At 39.8% G+C, this 15,203-nt stretch overlaps 1 protein-coding gene across 4 annotated transcripts; it reads right to left on the minus strand.

Moving 5' to 3' along the window:
- Nucleotides 1-686: 686 nt before the first annotated feature.
- Nucleotides 687-14,902, minus strand: LOC140857214 (uncharacterized). 4 transcript variants are annotated; one of them, XR_012140802.1, is made up of 3 exons: nt 10,399-11,026; nt 5,591-5,660; nt 687-1,075 (listed from the first exon to the last, which is right to left on the minus strand). XR_012140802.1 is itself a non-coding variant. In XM_073255901.1 (3 exons), the coding sequence occupies exon 1, from the start codon at nt 10,911-10,913 to the stop codon at nt 10,425-10,427; it is 489 nt and encodes a 162-aa protein (XP_073112002.1). In that variant the 5' UTR covers nt 10,914-11,026; the 3' UTR covers nt 687-1,075; nt 5,591-5,603; nt 10,399-10,424. The 4 variants fall into 4 exon arrangements, 2 of the variants coding, with proteins under 2 accessions (XP_073112002.1, XP_073112001.1); XM_073255901.1 differs by having other exon boundaries at nt 5,591-5,603; XR_012140803.1 differs by lacking the exons at nt 5,591-5,660; nt 10,399-11,026 and adding an exon at nt 14,589-14,902.
- Nucleotides 14,903-15,203: the final 301 nt, after the last annotated feature.

Here is a 15,203-nt window from a genome sequence, read left to right on the forward strand (position 1 = left end):
GCTCTGTTATTTTAGCACTCTGTTGTATAACGAATTACTAAAACCTTGCCTGGCAAAGTTGTCAGCTTGCATGTCTGACTTGCCCAATCTCTCGTCTAGAGGAATCCCTGAATCAGGAGGTGCACCACCACCAACAGCTGACATTCCTAATTTGTAAGCCCTAATCATTCCTCATCGGCACTAGAAATAATTTGAAAGAGATATTAGTAATTGCAAAGGTCCAGGTTGACCCGATGACGAACTACGCAGGAGAAATGTTCACAATAAAAAAACTCATTATCAACTCAAGGATTTTAAAATAATTAGCAAAAACCACTATCAATGATCTCAGGTGCTAATTTGCCACTAGAAAGTGACCGATTGTCTTACCGAACTGAAGCACATAAGGTCAGTCTGTTTCCGGTACCCGTTGTAGAAAACCCTACAAATTGCAGATTTGGAAACAGCATTCTCAAGCGTGAGCTACAGAGCAGTCAATATAAGCCAAATATCAGCTGAGCTATGCAGCAGTAGGTATCCACCAAATTCCATTGCACGTATCTATGGCTCTACTCAAGGGGTGTTTGGTTCGCAACCAAAATCAGAATGGGAATGAAAATTGAAATAATTTAAAATCGAAATTGAAATGATCAAATCCTCTGAAATATTTGGTTCGTGACTGGAATTGAAATGAAAATTTGAATCCATAGAAGAGAATAGAGATTGAATTCTATATAGATTGAACCGTTCCCATTCCATCTTGGAATCGAAATCGAAATGAGACTCCTCCCAACTAAACGGTTGGAATGAGAATCATCTATTCCGATTTCGATTCCAGAACTCTACTCCTCCCAACCAAACACCCTCTCAGTTCAAAGAAAGCTAGATATACAAAATATACACAAGAATTGCTATAGAACTTCAATGTAACTCAGAAAAAAACTTGTTACTTTACACACCACTCTCGTAATGAGAAAAGCTTGAGAACTGCACTGCATGTAACTTGGAAGAACTTGCTGCTTACAACAGGTCAATGCGCATGCCAAAAGGAACTTCAAGAATAGATCATCTTCCTCTGCAAGTACTAGCTTGTCCCCTAAATTAGGCAATCATTGGAAACCAGACATAATTGGTCAGAACAAAAATGAGCCATCATGTACATCAGAAAACAAAAGGGCATAGCAAAGATGAAACTGACTATCAAAGAAAGAAAACAAAAAAGAGACCAAATCAAATCAGAAGACAGCAGAGTATTGCACCAGAGCATTGATACAAGCATACCAAAAGACAGTTTTTCTTAAACAGCTATGCCCACTACAGAAATGTATAATAATAATAATAATAAGAAGAAGAAGAAGACTGGACCAAAACCCTCCAGGCTAATTTGATCAACCCCTGAGGAAACTAAGCTGAACTGCAACCAATCTGTTACCCATATCAGCCAGCCAATCAGCTGAACTATTCCCCTTTGTGTATATGTGAAAAAGTTTCCATCTAAGGCAAGAGAACATCATGCGAAAGTCCAAAAGTCGTGAGCTGGTGCTTGCATTAACCCACTATTATGGGAGACTGTTTGCAGAGAAACCCCTTGGATTTATAAGGCCTGGGCGCAGCATTTCAAGATGGCAAGACTAATCCACTCCAAAAGGCCTGTCCATCTCTGGAATAGATTCTGATCTAAAATGTATATGACCAGCATGCACTCTCTGCACCATAAATTATAGATCAGTCATATCTTTTACCTCTTATAATTGAGCTTTTAAGTTTTTGCTAATTCATGTGGAGAATTCCCCCATCTAGAAAATATCTCTCCTATAATTTTGCTCTTCGATTACAATTGAAGATTTCGACACCCCAAGGAACAGCAGTAGAGCCAGCTGTAATTCTATGGGGCAAGGAGACCGTGAAGCACATTACTGGTGCAACATATGAAAAGCCTGCCCAAGTTCAAATCTTGCAGGCCTTAATGTCTCACTCATCTGATACCATTGGCAATGCAATTCTACTGAAATATCATACAACCTTGCAGATCATAGCTATCAATATCTAAAGAAGATTCGAATGATCTAGTAAACTCATTGAAAAAATTTTGGACAACACCCTTTCATATCAACTACTATGGTTTTATGGGCATCATCATAATAGAATTTTGCATTTGAAGTGGATGGTGCCTATTGTTTTGCTCTGTTTCAGATCTCCATCGGTTGCCTCATCTCAGAATGAATTACAACAATGCAGTGGGTTGTATAGGTTGGAGGATCCAGACCAAAACCCTGCAAAGAATGTCCCTTCCCAAAGGAATCTGACATATCTCTCAACAACCACTTCAAGTCTACTTCATGGTAAACTGCTCGACTGCAATATTCTTTAAAGTATCACACTTGATGGTACTTGAAACATATCGTCATTCACAAGTTTCGTCCCTACCACTCTCTAAATATCGCACAATAGATGGTACAGTCAAACTTTTGTGAAGTCCCTTCCCATTTACCATCCACCCATTAAAATAGGAAAGATTGATGAAGGCAAAAAAGCCCACTACCTGCATATTAAAATATACAAAAATTTGCTTCACACTTAATGTAAAGTATCTGAAATTACACTAGATGTTTATCATGATGAATCTAGGGAGGAGTTTTCAATACTACCCAATTTAGATAACATAGCGACTGTTCCATTGGTTGATGAAGTCAGCTATACAATCCTTCATGTCTAGATCAAATGAGTGATAGAAGATCCTGTATTCAATCACTATCCTCGATTTAAAATTGAAAAGGTCATTCAAGGTGTGCTCCTCTTGCAAGTCTTCAATGGTCCAATCCCTAAATTTCTAGCTCTGAGCATTATCAAATCTTTCACCATTGGACAGAAGTAATTTGTCCATAACAATTGATTGTCTTCCTTCAAGCAGTGCAGTGTGGATTGCTACACTATTTTCACTTGTTTCTTCATACACAGTATCTAACACAGATTTAAGGAAAACATAAAAATTAATCTAGGCAAGTCCACACTCTGATCAGCCAACTAGCGGACATTTAAATGCCTGAAAGATCAAATCTATGACTAGTGAGTAGCAGGGAGCAACAGCAATTAAAAACTCTAATAAATATTAATCATCAAATAAATCATTAGTACATGATGACTGTTGTTCCTAGCTTCCTACAAAGAGAACCAATCAAAAATAGCAATCAAACTGAAGCTCATATGGATACCAAGAAGCCACTAAAACTTTTCCTAACATAGATAAAGTTTACCCACATTTCTTACTCGAACCTTTTTTTTTTTTCAGGCAGCCGAAATAAGCTTACCAAATATAAACTTGCGGAATTTCAATTTCACTTCAAAATCAGTATTTATACATAAAATGGACATGTGAACATCAAGTTATCCTCCAAAAGTGACAAATGGCTTGTCAAACCTAAATGTTGGCTATCAACAAAAAATTGAAAATATCACACCATTTAAACAGAAAAAACATTCCTATAAAAGGAATTTGTAAAGGAATTTGTAGAGCTCTCGCCTCTAATAATCTGATATTTTAATTGGTTGATCACAAGACATATTACTAAATTGCTCCAACAGAAAGCAAATCTCCACTAATAAAAGATAATATCTCAGTCATTAACAGCTAGTGAAATGCTAACCCATACATATGACTTGTGCTTTCATTCCATTCTCCAACAACATTATCTAACTTGCTTGCTTCACTTTAAGGTGTAACAACTTAAATTCTGACTTCTACCTTCCATGAGGTATCAGATGGGCATGCGACCCTCATACAACAGAACAAGAATGGAACATCTTCACTCTTCTCTCCTATATAATCAACCAGCAAATTACCATGAAAAGCTGGACAATGAAATCTTCAACTCATTTTTTTTTCAAATAACTTCAATGTACTACAATCATAGTATTCCATTCATGTTTCTATACCATCTTATCTATTTAATACTTCACTCTAGATATAGCATATGCACGGCATTTATTTATTTAAAAAAAAAAAAAAAAAACTCTAACAATTCCACTCAATTATACTGCAGAAAAGCCCAGCAATTCAATTTAAATCTACCTATCTCAGGAGGTAACGTGCTCTTAACCAGGGCAAAACTGTTCTTGAGATGCCTATGTTCTTGTAATGCACAGCTGTATCCCAAATTTACTGATATGTTGGCTGTTATTCTAGAATCCAAGATATTAGAATCTCAGTTATTATGGAAAATATGGAATTAGTTACCATATTATAGTATTGATTTGAATGTTTAATGAGTAAAATTTTAGTTTAAATTTGTGACAATATGTTTAAGAAATATTGGCCAATATATTTTTACTGTACCAGACAATATACCAGAATGAAATGGTATAGATCAGCCTGGATAATCGGAGATGAGATATAAATTATATCATATCAGTGGATGCTCATGACTCATACAGACTGATAAGTTGACCAAGACATCAACCCAGACGGAAATCTCCGAGCCTCAGACACTGATAGAGAGTTTGATTTTAAAAATAGAATAAACAAATCCACTAGTCATTTTTTTCTTAGGGGAAAGACAAATTTACTAGTTAAACAACAAAGTCTTACCTGACTAGACATTTCGTTTTGTAGCTGGACTGACATTTTGTAGCTAGATTCTGTATAATTGGACTCTCAAAGAACCAATTTCTGGAAAATATTATTTATTTATACATAATCTAGAGTGATGTAGTAAGAGAATCCCAAACCAGGTAGGGATGAAGAGGGAGAAAGAAAGATTTGAGTGAACTACTTGCTTCTCCGTTTATCACAGTAAAGGGTATTACATCCTCACTTTCCAATTTCAGAGCTAACAGAAAAGAAAAGTGGGATGTGCGAATATCCTCCCAAAAGTGTATCTCATCTTCTTCATGCATGCAAGCAAGTATGTACATTCCGAACTCTTCATCCTACTTGCTTTAGTCACCTTAACAGTGACACATTCTAAGATTTTCCTCAAGTGATACGGTATGTATGTTGGTGTGCATGTATGTTTGCACGTTATGTGCATCTAACTCATGCTTGGATCACTTCCAAGATCTTTCCTGAAGTTCATAAATATCTCAAACTCCTTTCAACCAACCTTATGAAAGAAAGTTACTATTGGCCCAAATTTACTTATATTAGAACAAAGTAAAATAGAGCCATGCTAATCTTCTTGTAATCACTAACAATGATCTGGTTATGCATCACACTTCCATTTTCTAGATTCAAGCAGCCAATTGCATGTCCCTGTTCCAATTTCTATAATCATGTCATCCTTTAATCAAGAAATTGCAATTGTAGTTAACTATTCATACCTTCGAGCATTAACTACTCACATTATACCATAAGTCAACACCAAACAAACCCATAACTTTCCTACAAGAGATAAATGGACAGAGACAATAAAGAAAACACAAATATAACAGCTGTAAGTTTCGCAATTCACATGCCCGACTCAAAGGACAAAAATTAATTCTCAATACAACTTTCCAATTCAAGTAACTGAAGTAGAACTAATGTATAGACTGAAATTGAAATATAGAAATCTTAGCTTCCCATAAAGGAGAATTAGTTCATGACAGGGATCTTCATTGATCACATTGAAATGACCTGCTATGTATCCCTGTAATATAGACAGACAAGTCAATAACATCATCTCTCGCTCTCCCCCAGCAGTGATCTTATACAGGAAAGATAAAGAAACATTATTGTGTGAAATATAGGCCACAAGAGTCCTGAGTAAAACATAGTGTATTATACAACGGGGAAAAAAAAAAAAGCAAGTTCCCATAGAAAGCTGCACATATTTGATTCAAAATTGCAAAATGCAAGGCAAATATATCATATTTTACTGCAGAAAAAAATACAAATGAGTTTCATAACGAATATGAGGATGTTAGAATTTGAGTAACTATCTGAAGCAAAACTAATATGGTAAATATCAATCACCTTTCTGCCAAATAAATTACCAATAAAACTAAAATGGTAAATATCAATCACCTTTCTACCAAATAAATTACCAACTTCATACTGACAATGAAGAGAATACTCTGACGTAAGTATTACTTTACAGAACTCACAATTTTATTACCACTTGTTTAATCTGCAATTTAATACTTGGGTCCCACAAGAGACTGGAACAAGAAAGATTTTTTTTCTGTTCAACATTAATTTTTCTTCCCAGTTATTTTCCCTTCTCCTCTTTCCCTTGATTATGTTCCTCTGCCTTAATATGTATACATGTACAGACGATCATGATCCATATCCAATGGATAAACTGGCCAAGAAAAGGTTGAACAATTGCACCTATGGCACATATTGAACATCCTGATGAAACAGGATAAAAGGTGAAATAAGAAAAGCAACTATTTTATGACCACTACTACCAAGAAGGACTGTTGTATCTCTTAGATCAAAGCCTAGTCCACGTACTGCCAAACATAATCAAGCAGACTCAACGAAATTTAAACAACAAGACATTTCTTCTGAGAACAGAAACTGGCAGCTAATAATCAGAATGGCCTTCTCCCCAGAACAAGCTTTCATGTCTACCTGTGCAGGGACCAAGTAGGATTTTCCCTACCGGAATATTTTGATAAAAACCAAAATTAAAGGCAGGAGATGAATTAAATTTGTTGAAGCAAATTTATCCATGCAACTGAACTCCTCCATCCAGCAGAACAGACAAAAATATTACCCACCACCAGAACTGGATTTTACTTGTAAGTCATAATTATTATTTCAAAATCAAAAAATAATTATTATTTCAAAATCAAAACCAGTCCATCATACTTAAATCATTTAATTTTGCCCTGATTTCTTTAAAATGAACAGTTTCATTTATAGAAATACGACCACCACCATTTAAGGATATGTGGATTTAAGAAGTTCATATAATGGTGATGGGCCCTTGCTTCTAATGCAATGATCGGCCACAGAAATCAATCTATATAATAAGGATATTTTTGCAGATTATATCATAATTTTTTTCAAATTTGTGCATCAGTTCCTATGTTTTTTATATTTATATAAAAATCCTTCTAAAGTTCTCTGTTTGCACAAAATGGTCATTCTGCTAGCTTTCATTGATCGGACCATGATTACCGTTAAGCAAAATTGTAATAAGGACAAAATTGCTTTGGGGCTTGGCTACTGGGGACCAATGATGAAGGAGCATGGGTTAAGAGGTCGGATAACTGGGAGAGCTAGGGGCAAAATATCTAGAAGATATGAATCTAACACCTTTAGAGGAATAAAAGCAGAATATTCCATCATCATCTAGCTAATCTGTGGGATGTACAAGCTATAAATTACAAGGTTTCAATGATTAAAATACAAATACAGAAAATACAGGTATTAATATGCAATCAGGGACTGATATAAAAAAAAAAAAATACAATAGAGTAAGAAAATTTTAAAACTTCCATAACCTCGCCAAAGAGCTTAAATGAAGGGAACCCCAAAAAGTGCGTCATAAATCTACGCACAGGTTGGTTGATTACCAATACACCTCACATGCCCAAGTTTCTGCGTGGCTTCTAATTTGATGCCTATCAGAACACTTTTCAAATTGAAACAACAAACAGGAGAAAGACAAAGCAGCCAATTATAACAAAATTTAAAGGTTTGCAGGTTAATGCACCACCATACATGTCTACTGCAGAATTTATGATTCCATCATTAAACAATTAAAGACTTAACTAGGGACCAAAAAGTCATGATGTTATGAATTTCCCCCCAGTAGTAACAAATCTTTCTGTCCCTTGCATCAAGTACCGTCCAAACGTTCCATTTGTTGGTTGTGTATCTATGGAGCTAAACTTATAGAAACCATCTTCATAATCCATTCCACTGAGAAAAAAGCATGGTGCTAGGATCTTTTCATGGAATGGCGACAAATCTTTCTGTCTCTTGCATCAAATACTGGTCAAAACTTCCAAAAGTTAGCTGTGCATCCATGGACAACCTACCCACTTCACAGAAACCAACTCCACAGTGCACTCAACTGAAACATTACTTCAATTTTTGTTGATGGAAATGATAGAAGCAAAATCATTACCAATATCTAACTAAAATCCAAGAATCAAATATAGGTAATCGATTTCAGATTCACGTGTTATTTATCTAAAATTCTAAACCACACAACCAAATATGTGACATTCCTAAAGCAATTTAACAGATCTGTTGTGGATGGGCATCGGGGCTTCGAGCCCGAAAGTCCCATACCGGAAGTTTACAAAAGAGGCTACTGCTTAAGTATTGCCAGCCTCCCTCTCCCACGTGAGGCGCCTTTTGCGGGGCAAAACCGTGAGGGACGGGGTGTTTACCGGGTCAAAGGCCCGGGCCCCGCTCCAGAGCGGACAATACCTCACGATTGGTGAGGGGCGATGGGTTGGTACGACTTGGGTAGTAGTGATCTAACAGTGGCGCCGTCTGTGGGAACCCGTCCCCTATCCGCGCAGTAGCCTCCTTTGCAGGGGGGCTTCTGTTGTGGATGGGCATCGGGGGCTTCGAGCCCGAAAGTCCCATATCGGAAGTTTACAAAAGAGGCTACTGCTTAAGTATTGCCAGCCTCCCTCTCCCACGTGAGGCGCCTTTTGCGGGGCAAAACCGTGAGGGACGGGGTGTTTACCGGGTCAAAGGCCCGGGCCCCGCTCCAGAGCGGACAATACCTCACGATTGGTGAGGGGCGATGGGTTGGTACGACTTGGGTAGTAGTGATCTAACAGTCTTCTGTTGTGGGCGGGCATCGGGGGCTTCGAGCCCGAAAGTCCCATACCGGAAGTTTACAAAAGAGGCTACTGCTTAAGTATTGCCAGCCTCCCTCTCCCACGTGAGGCGCCTTTTGCGGGGCAAAACCGTGAGGGGCGGGGTGTTTACCGGGTCAAAGGCCCGGGCCCCGCTCCAGAGCGGACAATACCTCACGATTGGCGAGGGGCGATGGGTTGGTACGACTTGGGTAGTAGTGCTCTAACAGTGGCGCCGTCTGTGGGAACCCGTCCCCCGTCCGCGCAGTAGCCTCCTTTGCAGGGGGGCTTCTGTTGTGGGCGGGCATCGGGGGCTTCGAGCCCGAAAGTCCCATACCGGAAGTTTACAAAAGAGGCTACTGCTTAAGTATTGCCAGCCTCCCTCTCCCACGTGAGGCGCCTTTTGCGGGGCAAAACCGTGAGGGGCGGGGTGTTTACCGGGTCAAAGGCCCGGGCCCCGCTCCAGAGCGGACAATACCTCACGATTGGCGAGGGGCGATGGGTTGGTACGACTTGGGTAGTAGTGCTCTAACAGTACGGTCGGATCCTCGCGTACGGTCGGATCCTCGCGTATCAATCGGCGGTACGGTCGGATCCTCGCGTACGACAAATCCACTCCTAGTCGCCAGCTCATCACCCGACTTAGGAGTGGAGGGGGGCAACTGTTGGGGGATACCCACCGACCGACCGACCGACTATCGGAGGGCCCGACCGGCTGTCGGCCCGACTGACCGTCTCCGACTGAAAGCCGGGAGTGACCGACTAACGGACGCTACTGACGGCTTTCCAATGGCCCAATCGCCGACTGGAGGTATGTCGGGCGTATCCCTCCCGATTGACCGGACCCAGAGGCCGACTCACATGAAACTCGCCGACTGACGGAGGAACCCGACGCCACTCTGCTGGCCACCGACCAAGGGTCGGCCGTCTCCTCCCATCGCCGTACAGCCGCCGGACCTTGTCAGCTCTGACACGGACATGCGGCACAGTTCCCCAGGGGCATTGTCCCGCCGAGAGCGAAGTCAACCCTGGTGATTAGACGGCCACACGGCGACATGACATTTCCACGGCGGCTCTGACAGTCTACAGTGAGTTGACAGTTCCTCACTCGTCCGCGCCATTGATAACGGCGCCATACCGTGCTCCACTATATATACCGGGGAAGGCAACAGTGCAAGGGTCGATCCGCCCGTCTCTCCCACATACGCAGGCTCGCCTCTCTCTCTCTCTCCCTCTCAGAGCTCTCTGTCTGCATTTCACTGTTGCCCAGTCACCTCTCTGACTTGACCGTCGGAGGGTCCCCACCGGAGCCGCCTCCGGTCAGTGCGGACTTCCTTTTGCAGGTGCACGCTTCCCGACGATCGGGCGACGAGGCGATTGGCCGCAACAAGATCCAAAGAATACTTTCTTCTTTACAGCCTTGCAGCTTGCTCGTCCTAGACTTGATTATCCCCACCAACCTTTTCCTTAAAAAAGTTAAGTTACACGGAAAGGAGAGAAAATCAATCTGGAAGCAATCATCCTTCTCTCAAAATTCCTTTTTTTTTTATGCTTTCAATTATCGAGGAAATAACTGAAACTCCTTCAATATATATATCAGATTCCAAAAAATTCAAGTTCTGCACGTATTTTAAATACTTCTAAAAGCGATCGAAATCTGCAAATCCCTACCTCCTGGAGAGCAATTTCTCCACGTCTCAAGCATGGAACTGGAAAACAAGATCAATCGACGATCGCCGGCGGTCCATGGGATGGACAGACAAGAACTCCTCCCCCTGATCAGCGGCCCGCCCGAGGGCCCACGATGGGGAGACCTGCCGCTTCCGCCGCTTGCTCTGGAGGACGCACTCCCTCATCCCTTCCTCCACCTCGTCGATGATCCGCGACCCTTCGCCCCCGTCCCCTTCCTCCTCCCGATCCCTCAGATCGGACATCGGCTCGTCCTCGTCGCCAGCGAGCGGGCGGGACTCGAGCTGCGCGAGGAAGGATCCGATCAACTGGTGGGCGTTCCGGAGGGAGGCGACGGCGACGGCGGCGGCGGAGGAGGAGGAGGAGGAGGAGAGTAGCCTGGCGGCGTGGCTGAGGGCGGCGGCGAGGTCGGTTAACGGCGTTGGTGTTTTGTCAGGGCGGGTGACGGCGCCGTTGGGCTGGTGATTGGGTTTGGGATCGGCGAAAACGAGTTCCATTTGTTCCACTTTGGGAGGGCGAGAGAGAGAGAGACGGCACCAATCAATACTTTTCGGCTTTCGGGCCGTACCAGAGTACAGTCTGTTTAGCGCATGCAACTAAACATGGGCACTAGGTCTGACTGGCGCGAGGCGGGCGTGCCAGACGCGACTTATACAACGGTCGGACTGGACTCAGAGTTTATGGCCCGCGGTCCAGATCCAACATGATTTACAAGGGGCTGGATTGGTACGTTTCATGAACCAGATACGGTATGATCCACGTGCTAGCTTGATCCCACTAAGATGGGTCGTATCAAGGTACGATCCATCTATAATTGTTATCGGCCATGCCAGATACGATCTATAACGATTTTTTTAAATTTTAAACAATAATTTTTTATAAATTAAAAAAATTAGAAAGTAAATATAAAGTAGATGGGAGAATGTTGGATTTTTTTTTTATAAAAATAAAAAATTCTTTTGTAACGAACTAATGATAGAGAATTTGATGCGGGCCCTATCTATTTATTAATAAAAATTAAAATAATATAAAAAAATAAAAATCTAGATCTGACATTCAAAATATAATAAAATAATAAAATAATTTATTTTAATAATTAAAAAAATAAAATTATAAAATTATAAAAAATTAAGAACCAAAAATTTATGTCAACGTCATTATTGTATTTATAAAAATTTAAATATTTTTAAAATTAGGCACGAGAGGATAAAATGGTATAAATATAACAAATGACCGTTTATAGCTGTTGATGGGCTAACGGGCCATGCCAGTCGCGTGCTGTGCCTAGCACGGCCAGCCACCCCTGAGCCACAGGCCAGATCGAGTTAGAAGGTTGGATTAAATGTGCCATGCCTGACACGGCCCATTAAGACAGCAGTCCGATGGGTAAGGCACGATCCATTGCCAGTCTACATGCAACTATGCCTTTGCTCACACTTTTTATTGCGTTGGAGCGAGTAAAAGAATTTGAGATGTAGAAAATCCAACATGGAGTGCATCATTTTATCCGATTGATCTACGTAGTCATCGTTTTCCAACATGCATTTGATGCCTGCAAGTCGGTTTATTCATTTAAAAATTTTATATGATAAAAATATCTCTATTTTTTAAAAAAATTATGACATCATGTGACGTATTATAGCTCAAGATGTTATAATATGGCTCAGGATATCATAATATGAAAGGACTATTTTTATCCAACCACTTTTCAACACATATTTAATGCCTTCAGATTGATTTCTTTATTTGAAAATTTTGAATGATAAAAATATTTTTATTTTTTAGAAAAAATTATGACATCCTGAGTATATTATGATATACTGTATTATATTAACATTTTATGAATAAAATTATGACTTTCTGAACGTAGGATATCATAATATCGATATAGAATGTCATAATTTTATTAAAGAATAAGAATATTTTCGTCATACAAAATTTTTAAACGAAAAAATCGATCTATAGATATTAAATATATATTACAAACTAATAATTAAATAGATCAATTAGATAAGATAGTGCACTCTATATTAGATTTTCTATACCGCCAGTGATGCACAAAGAATATGCTGGGCGTCGCTTCCTGGTACCTGATCATGGGGCGGATTTGGACCTAGCGTGGGCCGGATTTGGACCTGGCGGATGTCAAATCTTAGATAGCTTCGCCCGGAAGTCCGATTAAGAATAAATAGTGTTGAGGCCCGAGGTTTAGGGATGGCAATGGATAGGGTTTGGGTCGGGTAGTATACTACCATCCCAAACCCGAACTTAATACCCTATACCCAAACCCTATCCGATATCCAATCGGGTAAGAAAAGAGATACCCATCCCCATACCCAACGGGTTCGGGGATACCCGTGGGTAACCCATTTTTCCATACCCAATCCATACCCGCCCCATACCCATCCATTCTATACCAAAAAAAAAAGTAAAATAATTTTATGCATATTATCAATCAAAAATAGAATTACCAATTATATATATATACATACATACATACGCACATACACACTTCTAACACACACACACATACATACATACATATATGCATGCATACATATACATACATACATATATATAATTATATATATAGAGAGAGAGAGATCATATATATATGTGTGTGTATATGTGTGTGTGTATATATATATATATATATATTCGGATATGTATATATGTATGTATATATATTCGGATATGTATATATGTATGTATATATATTCGGATATGTATATATGTATGTATATATATTCGGATATGTATATATGTATATATATATATATATATATATATATATATATATATATATATATATATATATATATATATATATATATATATATATATATTCGGATATGGGTTCGGATATTATCCATATCCATAGGTTCGGATCGGATTCGGATAGAAAATAGTACTACCCATACCCTACCCATACCCGTACTATAGTTTTCGGGTTTTACCCAAACTCGAATCCAAACCCAGTCAAACCCTATTTTTCGAATTTGATCGGATTCGAGTAAAGTGTATACCCATCGAGTCGGATTAATTTGCCATCCCTACCCAGGTTGGTCTCATTATCATTATCAGCTCCAGTTGCTGGTCCCAGCTCATCACTGCTCTGTACGGCTGTTGATAAATGGTGGAACCGTTACGGGTTCCGCTAGACAAGACCTGTCGCCTGACTACCACATTGAACTGGTGATCGATGGGAGGGGTGACATTTTAGAGCTGATCGTGGGCTGGGCCGGGCCTCGGACCTGAACCATGTTTTTTCTTTACTCGGTCTTCTTGTTGGGCTTCACTCCAAATGGCTGATACAACAACTACACAACGTAAAATTGACCCAAATCCAATGATGAAAGGGGTATGTATGAAATCAGCATTAAACTTATAGAAACTTTTGCATTGGGTTTGGATTTGAAGTTCTTGATACCTGACCTGACCTAAACCTATATAGTTACCCAATTTATTATATACATACAATATATAAAAACCATCTCCAGTTGGTAATGGTAGCTTTGTATAGCAATAATAGGGTTTCCAAGCTCTCAATTGCACAATGTTCATTAAAGGGAAAGAAAATAAAGAACGATGAAGGAGATAGGAACAAAGAGAAGAAGATCAAAACCGTTGTTACATGCAAAAAGTCAAGTAGTTCCTTAAATGTCATAAAAACCTAACGCCAAGCAATACAACTCCTAGTTTTTCAATAGACTAAATAGCAATTTGAGGATTTGGGTTCTTGAAACTCTAGTTTGCTATGAATTCTTTGGTGGCAATACTAATCACAGTAAAGAAATTCAAGAAACCCTAAAACAAGAATCTTGAAAGGAAAAAAAAAAAAAAAAAAGCAATTGGAAAGCAGAGAAGGCGAAGATAAAGAGGGAGGCTCAGATTCATCAATTCTGCAACTAATAAATCAAAACGGCTGCAAGCAGTTGCCTACAGAAGAACAGCAACAGACCATCCAAGATTGCCTCACCGTCAAGAGAATAGTTGTTTTCTGATCAAAACGTAGCAAAACCCTTGTCCACGAATCATCACAGACTTCTTGTATAAAACCCAAAAATAATGCCGCTATCACGGCCATTATCCACCTGGAAGATGAAGAACATGTGCAAAGAGAAAATAGAGAGAAGTCCTACCAATCCTGAGAAAGAAAATCAGAAGCTAACCTAGGAAAAAGATCCTATCGTGTCTTCTTCTCCTCCCCCATCTAACAATGATTGCTGCTCGGTTGTCCACGGAATAGCAGACCTTCCGTAGCTGTCTCGCCCTATTGTTAGAGAAGAAGGAGGAGGCATGAAAAGAAGAGAAAGCGAACAACCCCTTCGCAAGCCATCTATAATCATCACCTCAATATACGAACAGAAAAGAGGAGGAAAGGAATCGGAGGAGGAGGGAGAGAGAGAGGAGGAGGTAGATATTGCTTGCCTCCTCTCTCAAAGAGAGACAGAGCACGGAGAGAGTGGGGAGGCTGAGGCTTCTTTATCCAAGAAATTTTTGGTTCATGCGAAGGGGATGGGCCTCTATTTATATTTACACGCCTGCCCATTGGAGCCGTTATATGCTTGCTTACGTCTTAAGTGACGGATTAATACAATCCGGAGCTTTAAATAAGTGTGTTCACTACCAAATTTTCTAGTGACCCAAAAATATGGTATACACGACTCGATTTGAATCGACTTGATATCAATTTTTAAATAGATCGATATGAATTAATTTTTTAAAATCAAAATCAAACTGATTATATAAAAAATTAGATTAAATCAAATAAAAAAAATTCATTC

The sequence above is a fragment of the Elaeis guineensis genome, chromosome 4, assembly GCF_000442705.2.
Source record: "Elaeis guineensis isolate ETL-2024a chromosome 4, EG11, whole genome shotgun sequence".
Classification (NCBI taxonomy): Eukaryota; Viridiplantae; Streptophyta; class Magnoliopsida; order Arecales; family Arecaceae; genus Elaeis; species Elaeis guineensis.